General features: G+C 36.5%; 1 protein-coding gene across 1 annotated transcript in view; it reads left to right on the forward strand.

The window, feature by feature from the left end:
- Positions 1-17,734, forward strand: part of Spta1 (spectrin alpha, erythrocytic 1) — an 82,155-nt gene that overhangs the window by 8,309 nt on the left and 56,112 nt on the right. The window contains exons 6-18 of the mRNA XM_034520247.2: positions 532-665; positions 1,226-1,370; positions 3,153-3,307; positions 4,185-4,320; positions 4,497-4,598; positions 5,555-5,692; positions 6,821-6,931; positions 8,326-8,403; positions 8,930-9,085; positions 11,238-11,442; positions 13,041-13,222; positions 13,793-14,036; positions 14,827-14,949. Coding sequence (XP_034376138.1) covers positions 532-665; positions 1,226-1,370; positions 3,153-3,307; positions 4,185-4,320; positions 4,497-4,598; positions 5,555-5,692; positions 6,821-6,931; positions 8,326-8,403; positions 8,930-9,085; positions 11,238-11,442; positions 13,041-13,222; positions 13,793-14,036; positions 14,827-14,949 — 1,909 coding nt within the window. The remainder of the gene's footprint in view (positions 1-531; positions 666-1,225; positions 1,371-3,152; positions 3,308-4,184; positions 4,321-4,496; positions 4,599-5,554; positions 5,693-6,820; positions 6,932-8,325; positions 8,404-8,929; positions 9,086-11,237; positions 11,443-13,040; positions 13,223-13,792; positions 14,037-14,826; positions 14,950-17,734) is intronic.

Here is a 17,734-nt window from a genome sequence, read left to right on the forward strand (position 1 = left end):
ACTCATCATATTTAGGTTTTATTGTATTCTCAGCTCTAAAGTGAATCTGTTAACAGCCACAGAGGTAGCAGCAAGGATTCAGTATGAATGGAACTACAGAAAGACTAAAAACTTCACTGTTTGCCAACATTTTCAAAGCTATTTGTTCAACAGTTCCTACATTTTTTGTCTTTACCACATTTTGTGTGTGTTAAAAAGCTCTCATCTATTCAAAACTTTCTAAAAAATTACCACAAAACTTAGAATAAGCATATTTTTTGTGCATGACTCTGATTCCGCTGTGGAGACATTTGGCTGGGCTGTTCTGATGTCATCTGGTTTTGTACATGGCTGCAGTTATTTGGTGGCTTAATTGGGCTAAGGAGAATAAGACAAAGGCTTGTGAAAACAGCAATGGCTTTATTTATGTTGTTTGCCATTGCTTGAGAAGCCATGCTTCATTATCTGCCACTGTGACAAAGTATGATGTATAAAGTTCAGTGTTAAGGTGACATTGGCTATGATGTTATCTTTGCTGCTGTCCTTTCTTAGGAGAAACATCCTAAGTTGCCTGAGATAAAGGCAAAACAGGATGAAGTCAATGCTGCCTGGGATCGTCTCTGGAGCTTGGCTGTCAAGAGACGAGAAAGTCTGTCGAATGCCGCAGACCTCCAGCGATTTAAAAGGTGTGGTGCTGATATTATAGCAGTGTGTAGAGGGCTAGCCTAGCACACCAGAGGCCCGGGCTCTTATTCACATCAGGGGAAGTAGAGGCAAAGAGACCAATCCTAGTCATTCCCAGAAATAGAAACTGGTGGATGAGGACAACAAAATGTGTGGACCTGGCTGCCATTCATAGGCTCCTGTTGATAAAAAAAAAAAAAGAAAGAAAGTAAAGAAAAAAGAAAAAAACTTAAAGTATAGCACTGTTGAATTGGCTCTAAAAAAGCAAAAGGAGTGTAAGATTAGACGATTCGAAGGGGAAGACTGGCATTTATGAATCACGTTTCACATGGCAGACATGAGAAGTATTTCTGTGAGCTCAAAATTCAAGTACTAGAACATCTCAGTGGGGAAAGAAATCTGACACGCAAGAATGTTTTCAGTGACTTTGTGCTAGTTTGTTGAAAAGGAGAGTAGTTGCTACTTGAGGGAACTAAGCTGGTCCTATTGTGAGAGCTGTGGTCTGTTTGCACTGCGATGCCTGCCATCTTGGTTTGTTGATGCTCATGACATTGTCTGCTAGGGATATCAATGAAGCCATCCAGTGGATGGAAGAGAAGAAGCCTCTACTCACCTCTGAGGACTATGGCAAAGATCTTGTTAGTTCTGAGGCATTATTTCACAATCACAAGAGGCTTGAGAGGAATCTTGCTGTCATGGATGACAAGGTAAGCTTCTGCTGGAGAAACAACTAGCCCCTGGCGTATAAAAGGTATGTGGTCATCCTCCTGCCTAGCATATCTTCAAGAAGATGCAGTGAGTTCACGGCTTTCCATAAAGGATGGATTCTTCTGTGGCACTGTAATACGCCTCTTCATTCTAATTCATATTTGTTCACTGATGCTGCACAGTTTTTATTGTAACTGAAATTTCACACACACACATACACACACATTTTATATATACATTTGTACGCTCTTTTGTAACCATGAAAAATACATCCAAGGATGGTTCAATCATCTCTCTCAGTAAAACACCTTGGAACTAGAGTTTTCCCTCTTAGTACATTTTTTTTTTTCTGTTGCAGTTGGATCTTGGTTTTGCTCTTCACATAAAAAATTAGGGAATAATTTTTTCTTTAGTAATAAACTAAGAGACTTTAAAATCTAAATCTATCTTTTAGCTCCCTCCTAAAACTAAAATGCTCTTGTTTTTATGTCTAGGGGAATAGACATAGACACACTAAACCTCACAGCAATCTGGGAGGTCTCCATGTTTTATTTCCCCATTTGTTACTGACATTTCTGCCACAACACCCAGCAGAAACAGTAGAAACACTTGTTTTACCTAAGACTTTTAAAGATTTTAGTCCATCATTTCTTGGTCTCATGTGCTTTGGAAGAACATCATGGTGATGCAAAAGTGTGGTGGAGGATAGCTGTTTGCTTCATGGCTGACAAGGAAGTAGAGAGAGAGATAGAAGAAACGTATACAGTAAAATAGAGCTCCAAAGAACATGTCCCCATTGACCTGCTTCCTGCCACTAGACCCAGCCTCTTACCTCCTACCCAGCCCCCAATATATGAATCTATCAAGAGATTGATTCACTGATCACCTGGAGCTCAAATTGTCTCTAGAAACATTCTGTTCTCACTGATACCCATAGAGGTGCTTTACTAAGCTCTGAATTTATTGACCAAATTGTTTTGATAATCAAAACTTACAATAATACTTCAGTTCACAACTTTACCTATAATTAGGTAGATTCTCGTGTTTCTGATGAAGCAACAGAATAGAGAAAGATTACACCTGCTTGTTTTGAGTAAAGCCTTATCCCTATGACCCTACCCACCATTCCACTTTCAATGTATTCATTGATTGATTTGTTCTTGCTGGATTTTCCTCTAATAATACATGCTAAAATTATAGGATTTAATTTGCTACAATTAAAAAAACTTTCAACAATATCTGAGTATGTTTGAGAATAGAAAAAAAAAAGAGCAGTGGCATGTGGAAAGTCACCCATGTCTACATTTTGCTATATCATCTCTGGCATAAAGCTCTAAAGGAGTCTTGTGGTTTTCTTGTTTGGGAAAATGAATCCTGTATAATGACATCTACAAAGACAGAGAGATGGTACAGGATAAACTGTTTCAAATCTTGTTTTAGACAAGAGCTGGGTGACTGAGTAACTTCTCTGCTTCCATTCTCTGCTGTCATTCATATAAGATGAGAATGAGAAACATTTCTTAAAATAGAAAGAAGAATTTCTCATAATATTATTAAATGAACAACATAAAATAAGTCTTTGTAAAATACTAAACATAGTTATAGATAATAAGGAGTTAAATTTGTCATTAACATATAATATCTTGTCTTAGTCAAGGGTGATAATATAAATATATTTATTAAGTATTACCATTCATATGATTTTTATTGCAATATCTCCTATAAATCTGAGAGAAGTCAGAGTGCTTAGATTTTTAGTAGGTTTCTTTCTTATTCCAAAGGTGAAAGAGTTATGTGCCAAAGCAGACAAGCTGAAGATTTCCCATCCTGCAGATGCATCTCAGATCCAGCAGATGGAAGAGGAACTAGTCTCCAACTGGGAGTGCATCCGTGAACTGGCCACTAACAGATACGCAAAGCTGAAGGCTTCTTATGGGTCAGAACGTGTTTATTGTTCTATCTCCTCCAGGAGGCTCCAAAGCAGGAGAAAGGCCGAATGAAAAAACAGAGCTATCCTGCCTGCTCTGTAGAAGCAAATGAAATTTTAATTATCCAAGTGAAGTTCTTTTGCAGGCTGGTATAATACTCAGTATCACACACACCCCTCAACCATACCCCTTTAGCGTACCTGTCTATGTAGTTGTTAAATATTATAGTGTAGCCTATAAAACTGGAAAGCTCTTGACTCCAGCAAAAGTTGTAAATAAAGTTTCAAGCTAAAAAGAGTCAAAATGGGCCCAGAATTCTGTCTTGTTGAAAGTTATAAAAATCTGTGATAACAAGGGGTTGTTTTGGAGTCAGTAATTCTTACAGTCAGTAATCTTACCATCTAAAGATAGAAGATAACTCATCTTGTTATTATGATTTACAATAAAATAATGAACATTTAACTTTTTGAATAGATTAGCAACATTCTTGATTAATAGAGTAAATATTAGCCAAGATACTTAGGGGAATTCCAACGCTACCTCCACTCTGATAGTTGCATGTTATGTATCTATTTTCTGGCTGCATTATGAGACTTTACTCTGAGGTACACGTGACCTTAAAGTGATAGAATTGTAACACACGTGCACACACACACACACACACACACACACACAGACACATACACATACACGGATAGACCCACTCTAGGATATGCATCTCTGTTTAGAAAGGCTTCATAACCTATTTCTCTGAAGAGTAAGTGGAGGGAAGGAATTAGGACAAGTTGAATCTTGCATGCCATAGGTTATCCCACTCATAACCCTTTGTTCATAGTCCTTTTAAACCAGGTATTTCTTTCCTGTCTTTTACCACTTGTCCCACAGGTATCACCGGTTCTTATCAGACTATGATGAGCTCTCAGGCTGGATGAAGGAAAAGATTGCTCTGATCAATGCTGATGAGCTACCAACAGATGTGGCCAGTGGGGAAGCCCTGTTAGCCAGGCACCAGCAACATAAAGTAAGGAGCAAAGGCTTCTCTGGCAGGATAAAGAAAGAAGGAAGGAAGGAAGGAAGGAAGGAAGGAAGGAAGGAAGGAAGGAAGGAAGGAAGGAAGGAAGGAGAGGATTTTGTTCAATGTTGACCAATCTAGGAGGTTTCTTGCAGCATTTGAGATGTCCTGTTTTATGATCACAGCACGAGATTGACTCTTATGATGATCGATTTCAATCTGCTGATGCAACTGGTCAAGAACTCCTGGATGGCAATCATGAAGCTTCTGAGGAAATTCGCGAGAAGGTAAGCTACTTTCACACAACATGTGAACTTTCAGTAAGATATCCAACTCTCATCTATCTTGTGCTCACATAGCAATCTTTCTTTGGAAGAGAGTCAGGAGACATCTAAACGTGTTAACAGTGTATCTATCATCCATTTGCTCTTTATCATATATACATATACATAATATACGTATACATATACATCATATACATATACATATATGTATATATGTATTTGTTTAACTGATGTATACGTATACTAAGAATACATCAGTTAAACAAATCACTTGAAAACTTCACAAGGCGAGCAATTGCTCTGGGTTGGGCCTTGCTTCATCAATTTTCTGACTTTTATCTAATGCAAAACCTTTATACCACCTTGCCTCATTGCTTTATTTTATCACATCCTCACACTCACCTCTATATAACAAATTCACTGATATATGTGCCTTGAAAAGCTTTGGGCCTCTTACAGTGTCTAGTCCAATGATGCGCATCTGTATCATTTCTATTCTCCTCAAATTAAGCTAATTTTCTCACCACTGACAAGGAGATCATCAAATACCAACCCTTTTTTAGATACTAGATTTTTCTCCAAATTGCAATGTATAACCTAAGTGCTCATGTCCTGGCAATAGACTTATGGTCTGATGTTATTCTTCATCCCTGATACTCTTCACTAGCTCTGTACATTTCTTGGTGCTTATATTTCTATATTTCATTCCCTGGCTCTCCCAGTCTGAAATTAATCTCTTATTTTTTTACACATATAAAACATCTTATGTCTCTTTTGGCATTTATACTATTTTCCTATACTGCACTTATTTGCTTAAATTTTGGGGCCTTCAGAGAATAGTTCATTTCTTATTCACTTCTGATCTCTCAGATGGCATTTCATTTATTAGCTGCTAGTTAAATGTAGGATAAAATTTATTAATTAAGTTTTCCTGATACAATGTCCCTTCCTTTCCTAAGATGACAATACTTGCTAATGAGTGGGCTGCCCTGCTGGAACTGTGGGACAAGTGTCAGCAACAGTACCGCCAATGTCTGGATTTCCACCTCTTCTACCGAGACAGTGAACAAGTGGATAGTTGGATGAGCAGACAAGAGGTAACAGGAGGCACTTGGCCAGTCTTCAGGTATCAATTCCTCACTATCTTGGCTACTATCAGTCCCCCTGTTAGCATTTTGTCTAAACTCTGCCCACAGTTACCCGGCATCAGCCAGGTATGCCTTACTCACTATAAAAGGGGCTGCTTCCCCCCCCCCCCCCGCTCTCACTTTTTTCTTGCCTTTCTGTTCCTGCTCTGTGCCCCATCCCCATTCTCTTTCTCCCTTTTCTCTCCAAGTGCTCATGGCCAGCCTATACTTCTCTACTACTTTACTCTCCTCTCTCTCTTTCTTTCTGTGTCTCTACTACCCTTTTTACTCCCTTCCCCATGCTCTGAATAAAGTCTACTCTATACTATACTATAGTATGGCTGGTTCCTCAGAGGGAAGGCATGGGCCGCTGAGGCACCCCATTCCCTTATACCTCACTACACATTCACCAACATATCCTTCCTCTCTCTATCTTTTTATAAACACAGCTCCCTCAATGCCATTCTTTAGGAGAAGCGTATATCAGAAGCTGGATGATAATCCATGGCAAATAGGAAAGATGAGCTTGCTAACCATCTCTTCTGTGTAAAGGCATAGAAAAATATTTAAGTACAAGATGGGCATGGTAGGCACACCTACATTTCAGCATTCAGGGTGCTGGATATGCATAAGGGTCAGAAGTTTGAAACCAATATGGTCTACCTAGTGACACTATCTCCAAAACTACATTTAAGTATGTGGCACAGAGATTTTGACTATAGTTAAAGAATAATCAAATGAGTATCAAGTTGATAAGGGCAGAGGAAAAAATTTAAAAGTTAGTATTAATGAAATCTCTAAACATAAAGTAGTTCTCTTGAGGTAGTTTTGAGAACACTGAGTAGTAATTAGTTGAGAGAACATTATGTATATAGACCCAGAGATAAAGGTAAGAAAGTTGTGTGCAAGCATTAAAAGCTGAGGGTCTAAGCTCATGGTATTTGAAGTTAATTTCTACATAATATCTTTATTTGTGCAAGTGCTTCCCTTGCTCTTCATTCCCAAGGCTCCTTCTGTTGATCTTATCTCAGAGATGTTCCAAGAAAAAAATCTCTTGCCTATGAGGAAACCTGGGATATGTCTTCTTATCTTCTACAGGCTTTCCTGGAAAATGAAGACCTCGGAAACTCAGTGGGCAGCGTGGAAGCCCTTCTTCAGAAGCATGATGACTTTGAAGAAGCCTTCACTGCCCAGGAAGAAAAGATTATAGTCAGTAATGGTTCTGGTTGAGACATTTATTTTCTAATTGCTTGCACTGTTACCGTACATACCTTTAAAGCGAATACCCTGTGACTACAAGACCTAACATGTGGACAGTGCCTTGTAAATTGCCATCACTTTATTTGTTGTTGATAGTACTTACATGTTTTAAAACACTATGCTTTGGTTCTGTGACCACATAGAATGTTTACATAGTGTGAAAATGAAAACCAAATCAAGATTTATCCTTTGGGGGAAAAGGGAAAATTATTCACAGCAATAAAAAAATATATTTTAACAATAAATTTCTTGATCTAGAAAATATATTTAGGAAGTTGGTAGGAAATAATTTCTTTTAATTAAGTACATATTTTATATTATGTATTTTAAATTATAAATAAAATTCTAGATTTAATATAGAATCATCACTTAAATTTGAAAAAAAATTTTTTCCTTTTCAGTAATATTTTAATGCATATTCCTTTCTCAAAATTTACATGTTCAATCATAATCATTGTTATGAAGGAATATTTTCCTTTATATCTGCATTTTTAATTTTTATTTTCCTATCTAATATGATTATGGAGCTTTACTTTCAAACTGAAGTTATAGTATTCTATAAAACTTAACACGTAATGAGAAGGACTCCAAGAAAATGATATGTCAGGGATACAATTCACTGTCTTTGGTTGTCTCCTAGGATAGTAAACATAGACACATGCAAACACACAGACACACACACACACACACACACTCACATGTACATATACATCATCACCAACACTAGTGTGAAAAACAATAGTCGATTCCAAATTTCCCCTATTAATTAATATCACACATAAGGTGACACTTTATTAATTCATATACTTGTGTTAGATTCCTACTGGTAAAAAGCTGAAATTAGAGTAACTTATTTTATTGTGGTTTTTACATATTTTTATAATTTTTCTATCCCCAACTAATAAATCCATTGAGATATTTAGCAATTTAAGGGACTGATGAATGAATATAGCTAAAAATTGACTTCTATATTATACTCAGTGTATCTGGAGACAGGGATGTAGCTGCTGGTGGATTGGATGGACAGAAGAGATATAAGAAAGAGACATTGGCTTTAATCCTTGGTAGCACTTCTCCTGAATTTACTCATAGTGACATCTGAATTCTTGTGCTGTGACCTAGATAGACTGAAAAAAAAAATAATAGTGCAGAAAAGCCAATCATAAAACAGAGAGTACACATTTGAAGTGCAGGTAGATCAGAACCTATAAGTAGGATCTAGGCCTTCTAACCTTCAAGCTGCTGAACTTATACATTGATATCTTTGCTGTAAAGAGAGATTCGAACTGGGGCCACTCATTTGTCTGTTGCTGAGGAAAAGTCAGTGTAATTTTTTTTTTCAGACCTTGGATGAGACCGCGACCAAGCTGATTGACAATGACCACTACGACTCTGAGAACATAGCTGCTATCCGAGATGGGGTATGCCAAGGCTCAGAGCCTCTCTCTCTTTGCCCTTTTCTGCTGCTATGATAAAACATTGATGAGAAGCAATCTGGCTAGGAAAAAGGATTATTAGCTTTCAGGTTACAATCTATTAAAAAGGAAAGCCAAGTCAGGAACCTAGAGTTGGGAACTGAGGCAGAGTCCATGGAGAGATTCTGCTTACTAACTCAATCCTCATGGTTTGCACCACCTGACACTGCTCACAGTGATCTATCTTACATCAATCATTACTCATGAAAATGTTCCTACAAACATCCCCACAGGTCAATCTTATGGAGGCAATTCTTGAATTGAAATTTGATCCTCCCAAATGACTCTAGTTTATACAAAACTAACTAACTCATGACCTGTGCAACAGTATCAGGAAAAGCACTAGGAAAAGATGGCCAGGGTGGGCAGTGATCTCAACTGTCTATATTTGCTTTTTGGGGGCCCTTGAGCTTATTCACAGTTTAGTGTGTGTGTGTGTGTGTGTGTGTGTGTGTGTGTGTGTACTTTACAGCTCCTGGACAGACGTGATGCCCTGCGTGAAAGGGCTGCTACTAGAAGAAAACTGTTAATAGATTCACTACTTCTCCAACAACTGTATCAAGACTCAGATGACCTAAAAACCTGGATCAATAAGAAGAAAAAGTTGGCTGATGATGAAGATTACAAGGTATGGAACGTTGCTCATCCTCTTTGTACTCATTGGCAGTTGGCTTTCCAATACCCAATTGTTTATCTCCACTCAGGTAGACCACTTTCTAATGTCCTTAACAGAATGGGGAAGACAGAGATCTTTTTAATTAATTATTTTTGTCCTTTTAGTACTCCTTCTGCTTCTCTGTACACCTCTTTAATTTTTCTTACCTTGAGGCAGATACTTTTTATGTTCTCCTAACCTGCCTCAAACACAAAATCCCCCTACTTTAGCTTACTGCATAGCTGGAATTAACGGTGTGTGCCAATGCCATACCTTGTTCTCCTATATGCCTTTGTAATTGTTAAGATTCTGTATGATTCAAACGCTACATTCAAAATTTTAAAGCTGAAGTAAGCTTAAAAGTAATTTAAGCCTTTGGATTATGTAGACTTATTAATTCAGCATCACAGTTTGAAGGGACAAAGTATATTTTATGAATAAAGAAGCTAGCTTCTGAATTGGAATGTGCCCAGAGTTACTGAGTTGTTTAGACCATTTTACCCACACAGGTTGAAAGCACATAGACCATAACATGCAACTTGGGTCTAGAATCTTTGTCCTGTACTTTTTTAGTTTCTGAGTGTGAAAGTTTTTAGGGGTCACTAACTTCTCCTTTATACAGTGTACCAATGAATACATTGTGCATATGCTAATAACAGTGTGTGCACACACATGTACATAGTTTCTAACTATTTACATTAACTGACTTCTAGAGTAATATCCAAATTTCTAGAGTAATATTCAAAGTATCTTCTTTTATATATATGCTTTATTTATAAATGTGTACTTCTGACATTTTTGTTCATACTCTAGAGAATTATGACTATTTTACCTTAGTTTTCACTCTACAAAAATATAGAGCAGATGTTTGTATTTTCTATAGGAATAACAGTTTTAGTGTATACTGAGTAAAAAGACCTCTTAAATGCAAATGGCTGGATTGTGTTTATACTGAGAAAGAAATGAAAAATAGGGGCTGGATAGATGGCTTAGCAGTTATGAGCACTGACTGTTCTATAGATCCTGAGTTCAATTCTCAGCAACCATATGGTGGCTCACAAGCATCTGTAATGGATCTGATGCCCTCTTCTGGTGTGTCTGAAGACAGCAACAGTGTATTTATATAAATAAAATAAACAAATCTTTAAAAAGAAGAAATGGAAAATAATTTTTATGTCTCACAGCAGCTCTGACTGATGTTTCATGGTTTAATGGGGGTTATTTTCAAATAATCTTTCTGACCTCATACTGGAGGGCTTAGCCATTCTGCCCTGTATATAGGAGAAATTGCCACATAAATTTCTGAAGGAATTGGAAAGAATCTTATATTAGTATTCTCTTTGTTGTGTTTATTTTATTTTGAGACGTCCTTCCATGTGTACTGTAGGTTTCTACTGTAACCAACTCATGGCAAGGGGTCACATCTGCCATGAGATCGTGACTGCATTGGCAGTGTCATTTCCTTTCATGTCTTTCTCCCTATCCTTTGGGCCTTACTCTCCCTTCTGTGATGGTTCCTGATACTTATATGCTGTTCAGCACTAAGTTTTCAATCTTTATTCCTTATTGTCTCCTTTGGCAGCCATACATTCGCCATCTTTCATTGCCAAGATATGCGTCTCTGATTAAATCTGGGAGTAACATATCTCTCTGGAAATAAATATAAATATTAATAAGGAAGCCTGACACCAAGAACACGTTTATAAGAGTAGTAAGTTTACCATTAGGGACTGAGACCTCCTCAACCAAGGCCTTTGACTAGCTTTACAACACCAAATGTGAGTTTCCTCTCAGAGAACAAGCATCAAATCTAAGCAGAGAGTGGTTGTTTACTCCTATGGAAGTCCTACCATGATTTCAGCAGAAGGCACATTTTATCTCGCAGTATATTGTTAGAGATCGTTGAATTCATAGCCGGGTAGGATGCCTGATGCCTCCTGTCTGCTAGCCTGGTTGTTACCTTCTAGGACTATGACAGATAGACAGCATGGAGAGATGCTTTCAGCTCAGTTCCAGATTGATTTTTTCTATATAGATTCTCATCATCTAGTTCTGATTGCCCTCAAAATGTCTGCCCTTCCTTCTTCAAACAATGGTTTCCTTGATTTCTCCCGTCCTCTCTCAGGATGTACAGAACTTGAAGAGCCGAGTTCAGAAGCAACAGGACTTTGAAGAGGAATTGGCAGCGAATGAGATTATGCTCAATAACTTGGAGAAAACTGGCCAAGAGATGATTGAGCATGCTCATTACGCCTCGGACGCCGTAGCCACTCGCATGAGTGAGGTTGCCAACCTCTGGAAGGAGTTGCTGGAGGCAACAGCACATAAAGGTTAGAAGCAGCAGTTTTGATTTACAAATTCATAAATCTACATTTTCTGTCTTCATCATCATGTTATTTTGTGAACTGTGTGTGTGTAATGGGACTTAATATGTTTGCTTCCCTGTGTCATCTGGTCATCAACATTTAAAATCAATCTAAATATAACACATTATGTATTTAATCATTTAAATATTTTTCTTTATTTACATTGGGTTTTTAATGAAACTTATTTTTTTTCTTCAATTTTCTCCTAGATATTTCTTTTCTTAAATAAATGTTGAAATATTAAGGCCACATATTCAATATTGGCTTTGTACCTAAATCTAATATGCTTGAATTATTTTATTACATATTTTGGTTAAATGAACTAGATATATAAATGGGTCATAATATTAAGCATTAAAATTGACATTAAGAGTTTAGAAATGGGGGCTGGAAAGATGGCTCAGTGGTTAAAAAGCATTGACTGCTCTTCCAGATGTCCTGAGTTCAATTCCTAGTGAACACACTGTGGCTCACAACCATCCATAATAGAATCAATGCCCTCTTCTGGTGTGTCTGAAGACAGCTACACTGTACTCACATAAATAAAATAAATAAATCTTTTTAAAAAGAAGTTTAGAAATGAAAAGATTGTTGGTATCACATGATGATCCTATGATTTTTTGTTCTTATAAGGCTTGTAAGGTACTTTTTTGCCTATCTAGAAAGTGATCTGAATATGTTATAAGTTTTCAAATACATTGTATGCCCTCACTTAGGTTTTATCTTGTTTCTTACATTTATAAACTAATCACTTGTTCATCAGTAATTATTACAAATTGTATTTTCTGATTTGATACCTACTCTGTTATGATTCTCATCTGTAGATGGTATTCTGACCTGAGTATAAGAAGCGGATGGATGTCACATTGTTTTTTTGTTTGTTTTGTTTTTTGTTTTGTTTTTTTTTTTTTTTTTAGATATATTCTAATTTAGGGCTTAGAAGAAAAATATAGTCATACTTTACCAGTAAGATGTCATAGTTACTTTTCACAGCAGGAGACATAGTAATTGTTTTAAAGAATACTAATACAAATAGTTACGAAGTTATCGAATAAAGAGTTGGCCAAATATAATAAGAGTTATCAAGAGAATTCTAACATAAAATAATGAGTCATGGTTTGTGATGACAGAAAGTCACTAGTAATAAAGCTAACCATATTTGGAACCACCTAAGAATTTCACACTTACCCAGCTCCAAAGTTTAGCAGATTTGATGTTTGTATTTGAATCTCATTCAAAGTAGAGTCTGAAGAATATATACCAAATGGTATTTGAAAATATCCAAAAGAGTTGACAACAAGTAGAAATACATTTTGTCAGAGAATTCAGCTTAGTGTTTGTTTTGATGCCATCTCTGTATTTAAAACCAAATGCTACCAGAATTTTAACTTTAGATGACTTTTTCTATAATGGGATGTTTGATGAGTCTCTTGTTTTTCTCTTAGGAATATCAAAATATATTCCTCCTTAAATTGAGAGATAGAATATTACAATGTTCAGAGAACCTCTATAACTAACTCTCAATGTCTTCCTTCCAATATTTCCTCCTCCCCGCACCCCAGGGACTCAGCTGTATGAAGCTAACCAGCTGGTACAGTTTGAGAACACTGCAGAAGACCTAGAGCGTTGGCTAGAGGAGGTGAAGTGGCAGGTTACCTCTGAGGATTATGGGAAAGGTCTAGCTGATGTACAGAATCTACTAAGAAAACATGGCCTTCTAGAGTCAGCTGTGACTGCTCGTCAGGTTTGTTTTCAACATTTTGCTGATTGCAGGAAACTGGACATACACTGTGCATACCCACAATCTGTCATTAGTACTATTCCTCTTAAGTGATCAGGAAACCAAGGGAAAATTTAGTTGAGAAACTGCCTCTTCCCAATATTTCCAAAGTTCTCTCATTCTCTGGAGCACGTTTATCTGGAAACTGGTGATTAATGAAAGAACTTGTTGAGTCTTCTGAATATCATGCCACTCTCTGAGTCTGGAATCCTAGGCCTTTATAGACAGCCTGTCACTTACTCCTTATTTATCATTTGTAGCTCATTTCACATTAGTTTGTCTCAATACTATCACCTATAGCGTAAGATCTTTCTATTCTGGTATTTTGCATACATACTATTTTATCAACCCTTTTAAAAATATTAAAATTTATAAATATAAAGTGACTATATTACATTTATAATATATATTTATATTTATAAAGAACCACAGAGAAAAATAAAAATAACAGGGCCTTCACTTTTCAGCATGAAAATCTTATCCATTTCTAATAAATTATATAATTTCCTAATGCACATTGTCTTTCTCCCTCAGAATCAGGTGGACACCCTCACAGACATGGCTACACATTTTGAAGAAATAGGCCATCCTGACTCTGGGGACATACGTGCAAGGCAGGAATCCTTGCTTTCTCGTTTTGAGGCTCTGAAAGAGCCACTGGCCATTCGGAAGAAGAAACTCATTGATCTACTCAAGCTACAACAGATTTGCAGAGACTCAGAAGATGAGGAGGCCTGGATCCAGGAGACTGAACCCTCAGCAGCTTCTACTCATCTTGGTTAGTGCAGCAAAATCACACTGAGATGTCAGGAAAGGACCAAGCTCTCCAGATCAAGAGAAGTAGGATACAACAGTGAGGGAAAAACATTTACTTTCAACTCCTCCACCCCAGACCAGGAAATTTTATCCTGACTCCCATAAATATTTGCATATTTCAAAATTGTGTCAACAGATTTGCTTTATAAAATAGACATGAACAATGACATGAATTCATGCCTCTAGGAAGATATAAAGTGCTTAGTTTTGGGGGGATTCAGCTACAATTTATTTTCCTAAAGCTTCTTCACTGAGAAGCAATGGATAATATTTAAAGTATCAAGTATATTTGTCTGGCTTATTGGTGATCCTTTGAGAACTATATGACCTACCACAAAGATTCAAAAGGGAGATGAGGATATACAATTGTCTTGTACTTTAGAACTTATTAGTCTGTAAGTATAACTTCCAGGATAGTGGTATTGTCTTATGTATAGGAAAAGCACATACAAATATTGTACAACTTTATCCATGACTATACATGAGAGGCTATAGAGACACTAGTCTACAAAAACATCATAGAAAACTCTGATTCTCACTGAAGTAGCATCGAGAGATACTGCAGTGCAAAATACAGGTAAAGAAAATCTGAAAGGATAAACATAATGTAGATGCAGGGAGAGTAAAGATGGACAAAGTTCTCAGTGGCTATCATTTGCGTGACATTAATATTGGGCAACAAGTAAAGCATATTTAATAAGCACATTCCATCTATAAGGATAATCACAGACCTTGAATGTTTTTCTCTGTAGGCAAGGACTTGGTTGCTGCCAAAAATCTTCTAAACAGACATGAAGTCATCTTGGCAGACATGGCCAGCCATAAACCACGGATTCAAGTCATAACAGAGAGAGGAAACAAAATGGTGGAGGAAGGTGGGTGTGACACTTATTAATTTGGCTGAAACATCACCATGACAGACTTTGGGGACGAAATTTAGATAATCTTAGTACTTAATGGGAGTTTATAAATAGGTGGCATTAACTTGCTGATTTAATGAAAGTTCCCTTTGAGTGTTTCTAATAGAGAAGTATATATTTGCGTTTTTTCTAATTCAGCCATAGGAAAGGTCCAAACACATCATTAAATCCTCTATGCAGAAAACCCAAAATCATTAAAATAAAATAATTGTCTATTTATCCATATACTTCTTTGTAAACACTGCAGAACTCAAATCTAAGTTCCATGGCTTTTAAAACACAAAATGTTTCCCTATGTAAGACCTTCCAAATAATCTAAAGCCTTTCCTTCTTAGGGAAACAAAGTAATATAGTAACAAGATCATTCCTTAAATTTCCCGTTCTATAAAACTGTAGTGACTATTCACATGTTGGCCATCCATCCTGAGCAACCCCTATTCTCTAAATAGGATGTTCAAATGTAAGCATCAGATTTCAGAAGTAAACAAGCAATCTAGGTTACACTAAATATTTTCCTCTGTTAGCTACTCAATAATAAGTATCCAGCTTTCAAAAGTATAGGTTGAAATAAAGTTTACTGAGAAATTGTCAGATCTGGACTAAATTATTCAAACCAATGAATTTATTTTTCTTTATAATTGTTGTGTTTAAACATTTGTTTTTTTTAAATTCTACCTTATCATAGAGAGAAAATTTTTGATTTTCAAAATCTCTGAGTATAGATATTGATATTTTTCTATCTCATTATGTTCTCATCAATTTGTGTCTAAAAGGTTTATCACATATACAATTGTATAATATATGTAGTAATTATGTAGTATATAATAATACACACAAATATGTCATTCTGATAAATTGTAATTTCTATAAGATAAAATATCCACCTTTGTTCCTGGAAATAGTCCTTTTTCTAAAATCTGTTCAAGTTTTTTAAGATTTATTTATTTATTTTATGTATGTGAGTACACTGTTCCTCTCTTCAGACAAATCAGAAGAGGGTATCGGATCCCATTACAGATGGTTATGAACTACCATGTGGTCACTAGTAATTGAACTCAGGACCTCTGGATCTGAGTCCCTACTCAGTCAGGGTCCCTACTCAGTGTTTTTAATATAAGAATTTGGGTTGTCCTTTAATTAGGTTTGTGATAATTTTTCATTTAACTTCTTCTATGATTTAACTTCTTATATGAAAATTATTGATGAATATAATCATATGCATGGCAGCTTACTAGGTGTACCTGACATTGTTTCAGTTTGCATAGGGTATCTGAGAGTAAAGCACTGGGAGTTATTGTTCTAGGGTTTAAAGTAGATATTTTAATTTATGACAATTTAACCTCAACTAGTCTAGCATTTTGTGTAATCTTTAGGATATTCTTTCATTTTCCCCTTTGTTTCTGCTGTTACTCATTTTAAGTTTGTTACACGATGAATCTTTTGAAGCTTTAGCCTGATATTTTGACTTTAGGTTTCAATTTGCTTTGAGTAATATTAAGAAATAAAAAGATCTCTCCATTTATTTACTTCTTCTGCTATCCCTTGCTCCTTTGTGCTGTTCAAGATTATCATTTGCTTGCTTCCTACCTGATGAACTTCTGACTGCCCTTGTAGTGTGATCAGCTAATCATAAATCTCTTTGCTTCTGTTCACCTGAAAGCCTTTATTTGTTTTACATTCATTTTTTCCAGTTTTTATTTTACTACATGTAAAGTATATTCTTTAAGCCTTAAAGATGCAGCTGTGTTGCCTTCCGCATTGCAGTTTCTGATTTGAAGTCTGATGTCATCCACTGTCTGGCATGGCTTTTCTTTTCCAGGATTCTTAACCTTGTCTCTTTACCATTCATATTACTTCTTCAGTGGAATAGTCATAGGGTTTCTTGGCTTTTCCCTGTGATTCTTCAAGCAGAATCATTCTATCACTGTATCATTGGACTACTTTAGAGATGAGTGTAGTGCTAAAGATACCTTTCCAAAGACTCTACTTTGGGTCGATGGAATCCATTTTGTTATTGGGTGGTAATTGTAACTATCTGCAGATTTAGATGAATCCCAAGAACTATGGAATAGCTGCCTGCACACACTCTCCCATCGTCTCTTTGCATATTTACATATGTCTCATCAGTCAGAGGTCCTAAGGGACCCTCACTGAATGTCTCTGAAGTTCCAGATCTGTGAAGGATGTTTCTTTTATGTTCTCTGCTTCACAAGTTCTAGTTGTCTCAAGTTCCCCATTTTCTTTCTCATCAACTCAGGTGCAGCTTGGATTAGTCTCCTGGCATAGAGCTTCTAAACTGTAACATAAGCTGCACCATCACTAGGGTGTGTCTCATCTCTTTTTCTTTTCCTTTCCTTTTATTAACGCTCTGAAAAATTGTTTTACTCCCTATTTTATTCCATTTTCTACCTTTAACGGAGAAAGGAGATTTGCAGATTCTTCTATTAATCTAGAGAAGAAATGATCTTCATCCTGAGTCTTAAAGCACTTATGAGTGGGTTTTTTTTCATGTTCATAGCTCTTAGCTCATACCAACTCAATTCACCATCACATATATACATATCTCCCCCACCTACTACTGCTTAATCTCATTTAGAACCGTCCACCTCCCAGAGACCTACATTGTAATCCTGGCTAAATACAGCATCATCTTCTTGCCTCTTGCTGTTCTCCGAGGTTTGGTGAAGATTAGAACATGATAGAGCTATGGATGAGGGTCATACTCACCATTCCCATACCT

This window comes from Arvicanthis niloticus, chromosome 16 (assembly GCF_011762505.2).
Source record: "Arvicanthis niloticus isolate mArvNil1 chromosome 16, mArvNil1.pat.X, whole genome shotgun sequence".
Taxonomy (NCBI): domain Eukaryota; kingdom Metazoa; phylum Chordata; class Mammalia; order Rodentia; family Muridae; genus Arvicanthis; species Arvicanthis niloticus.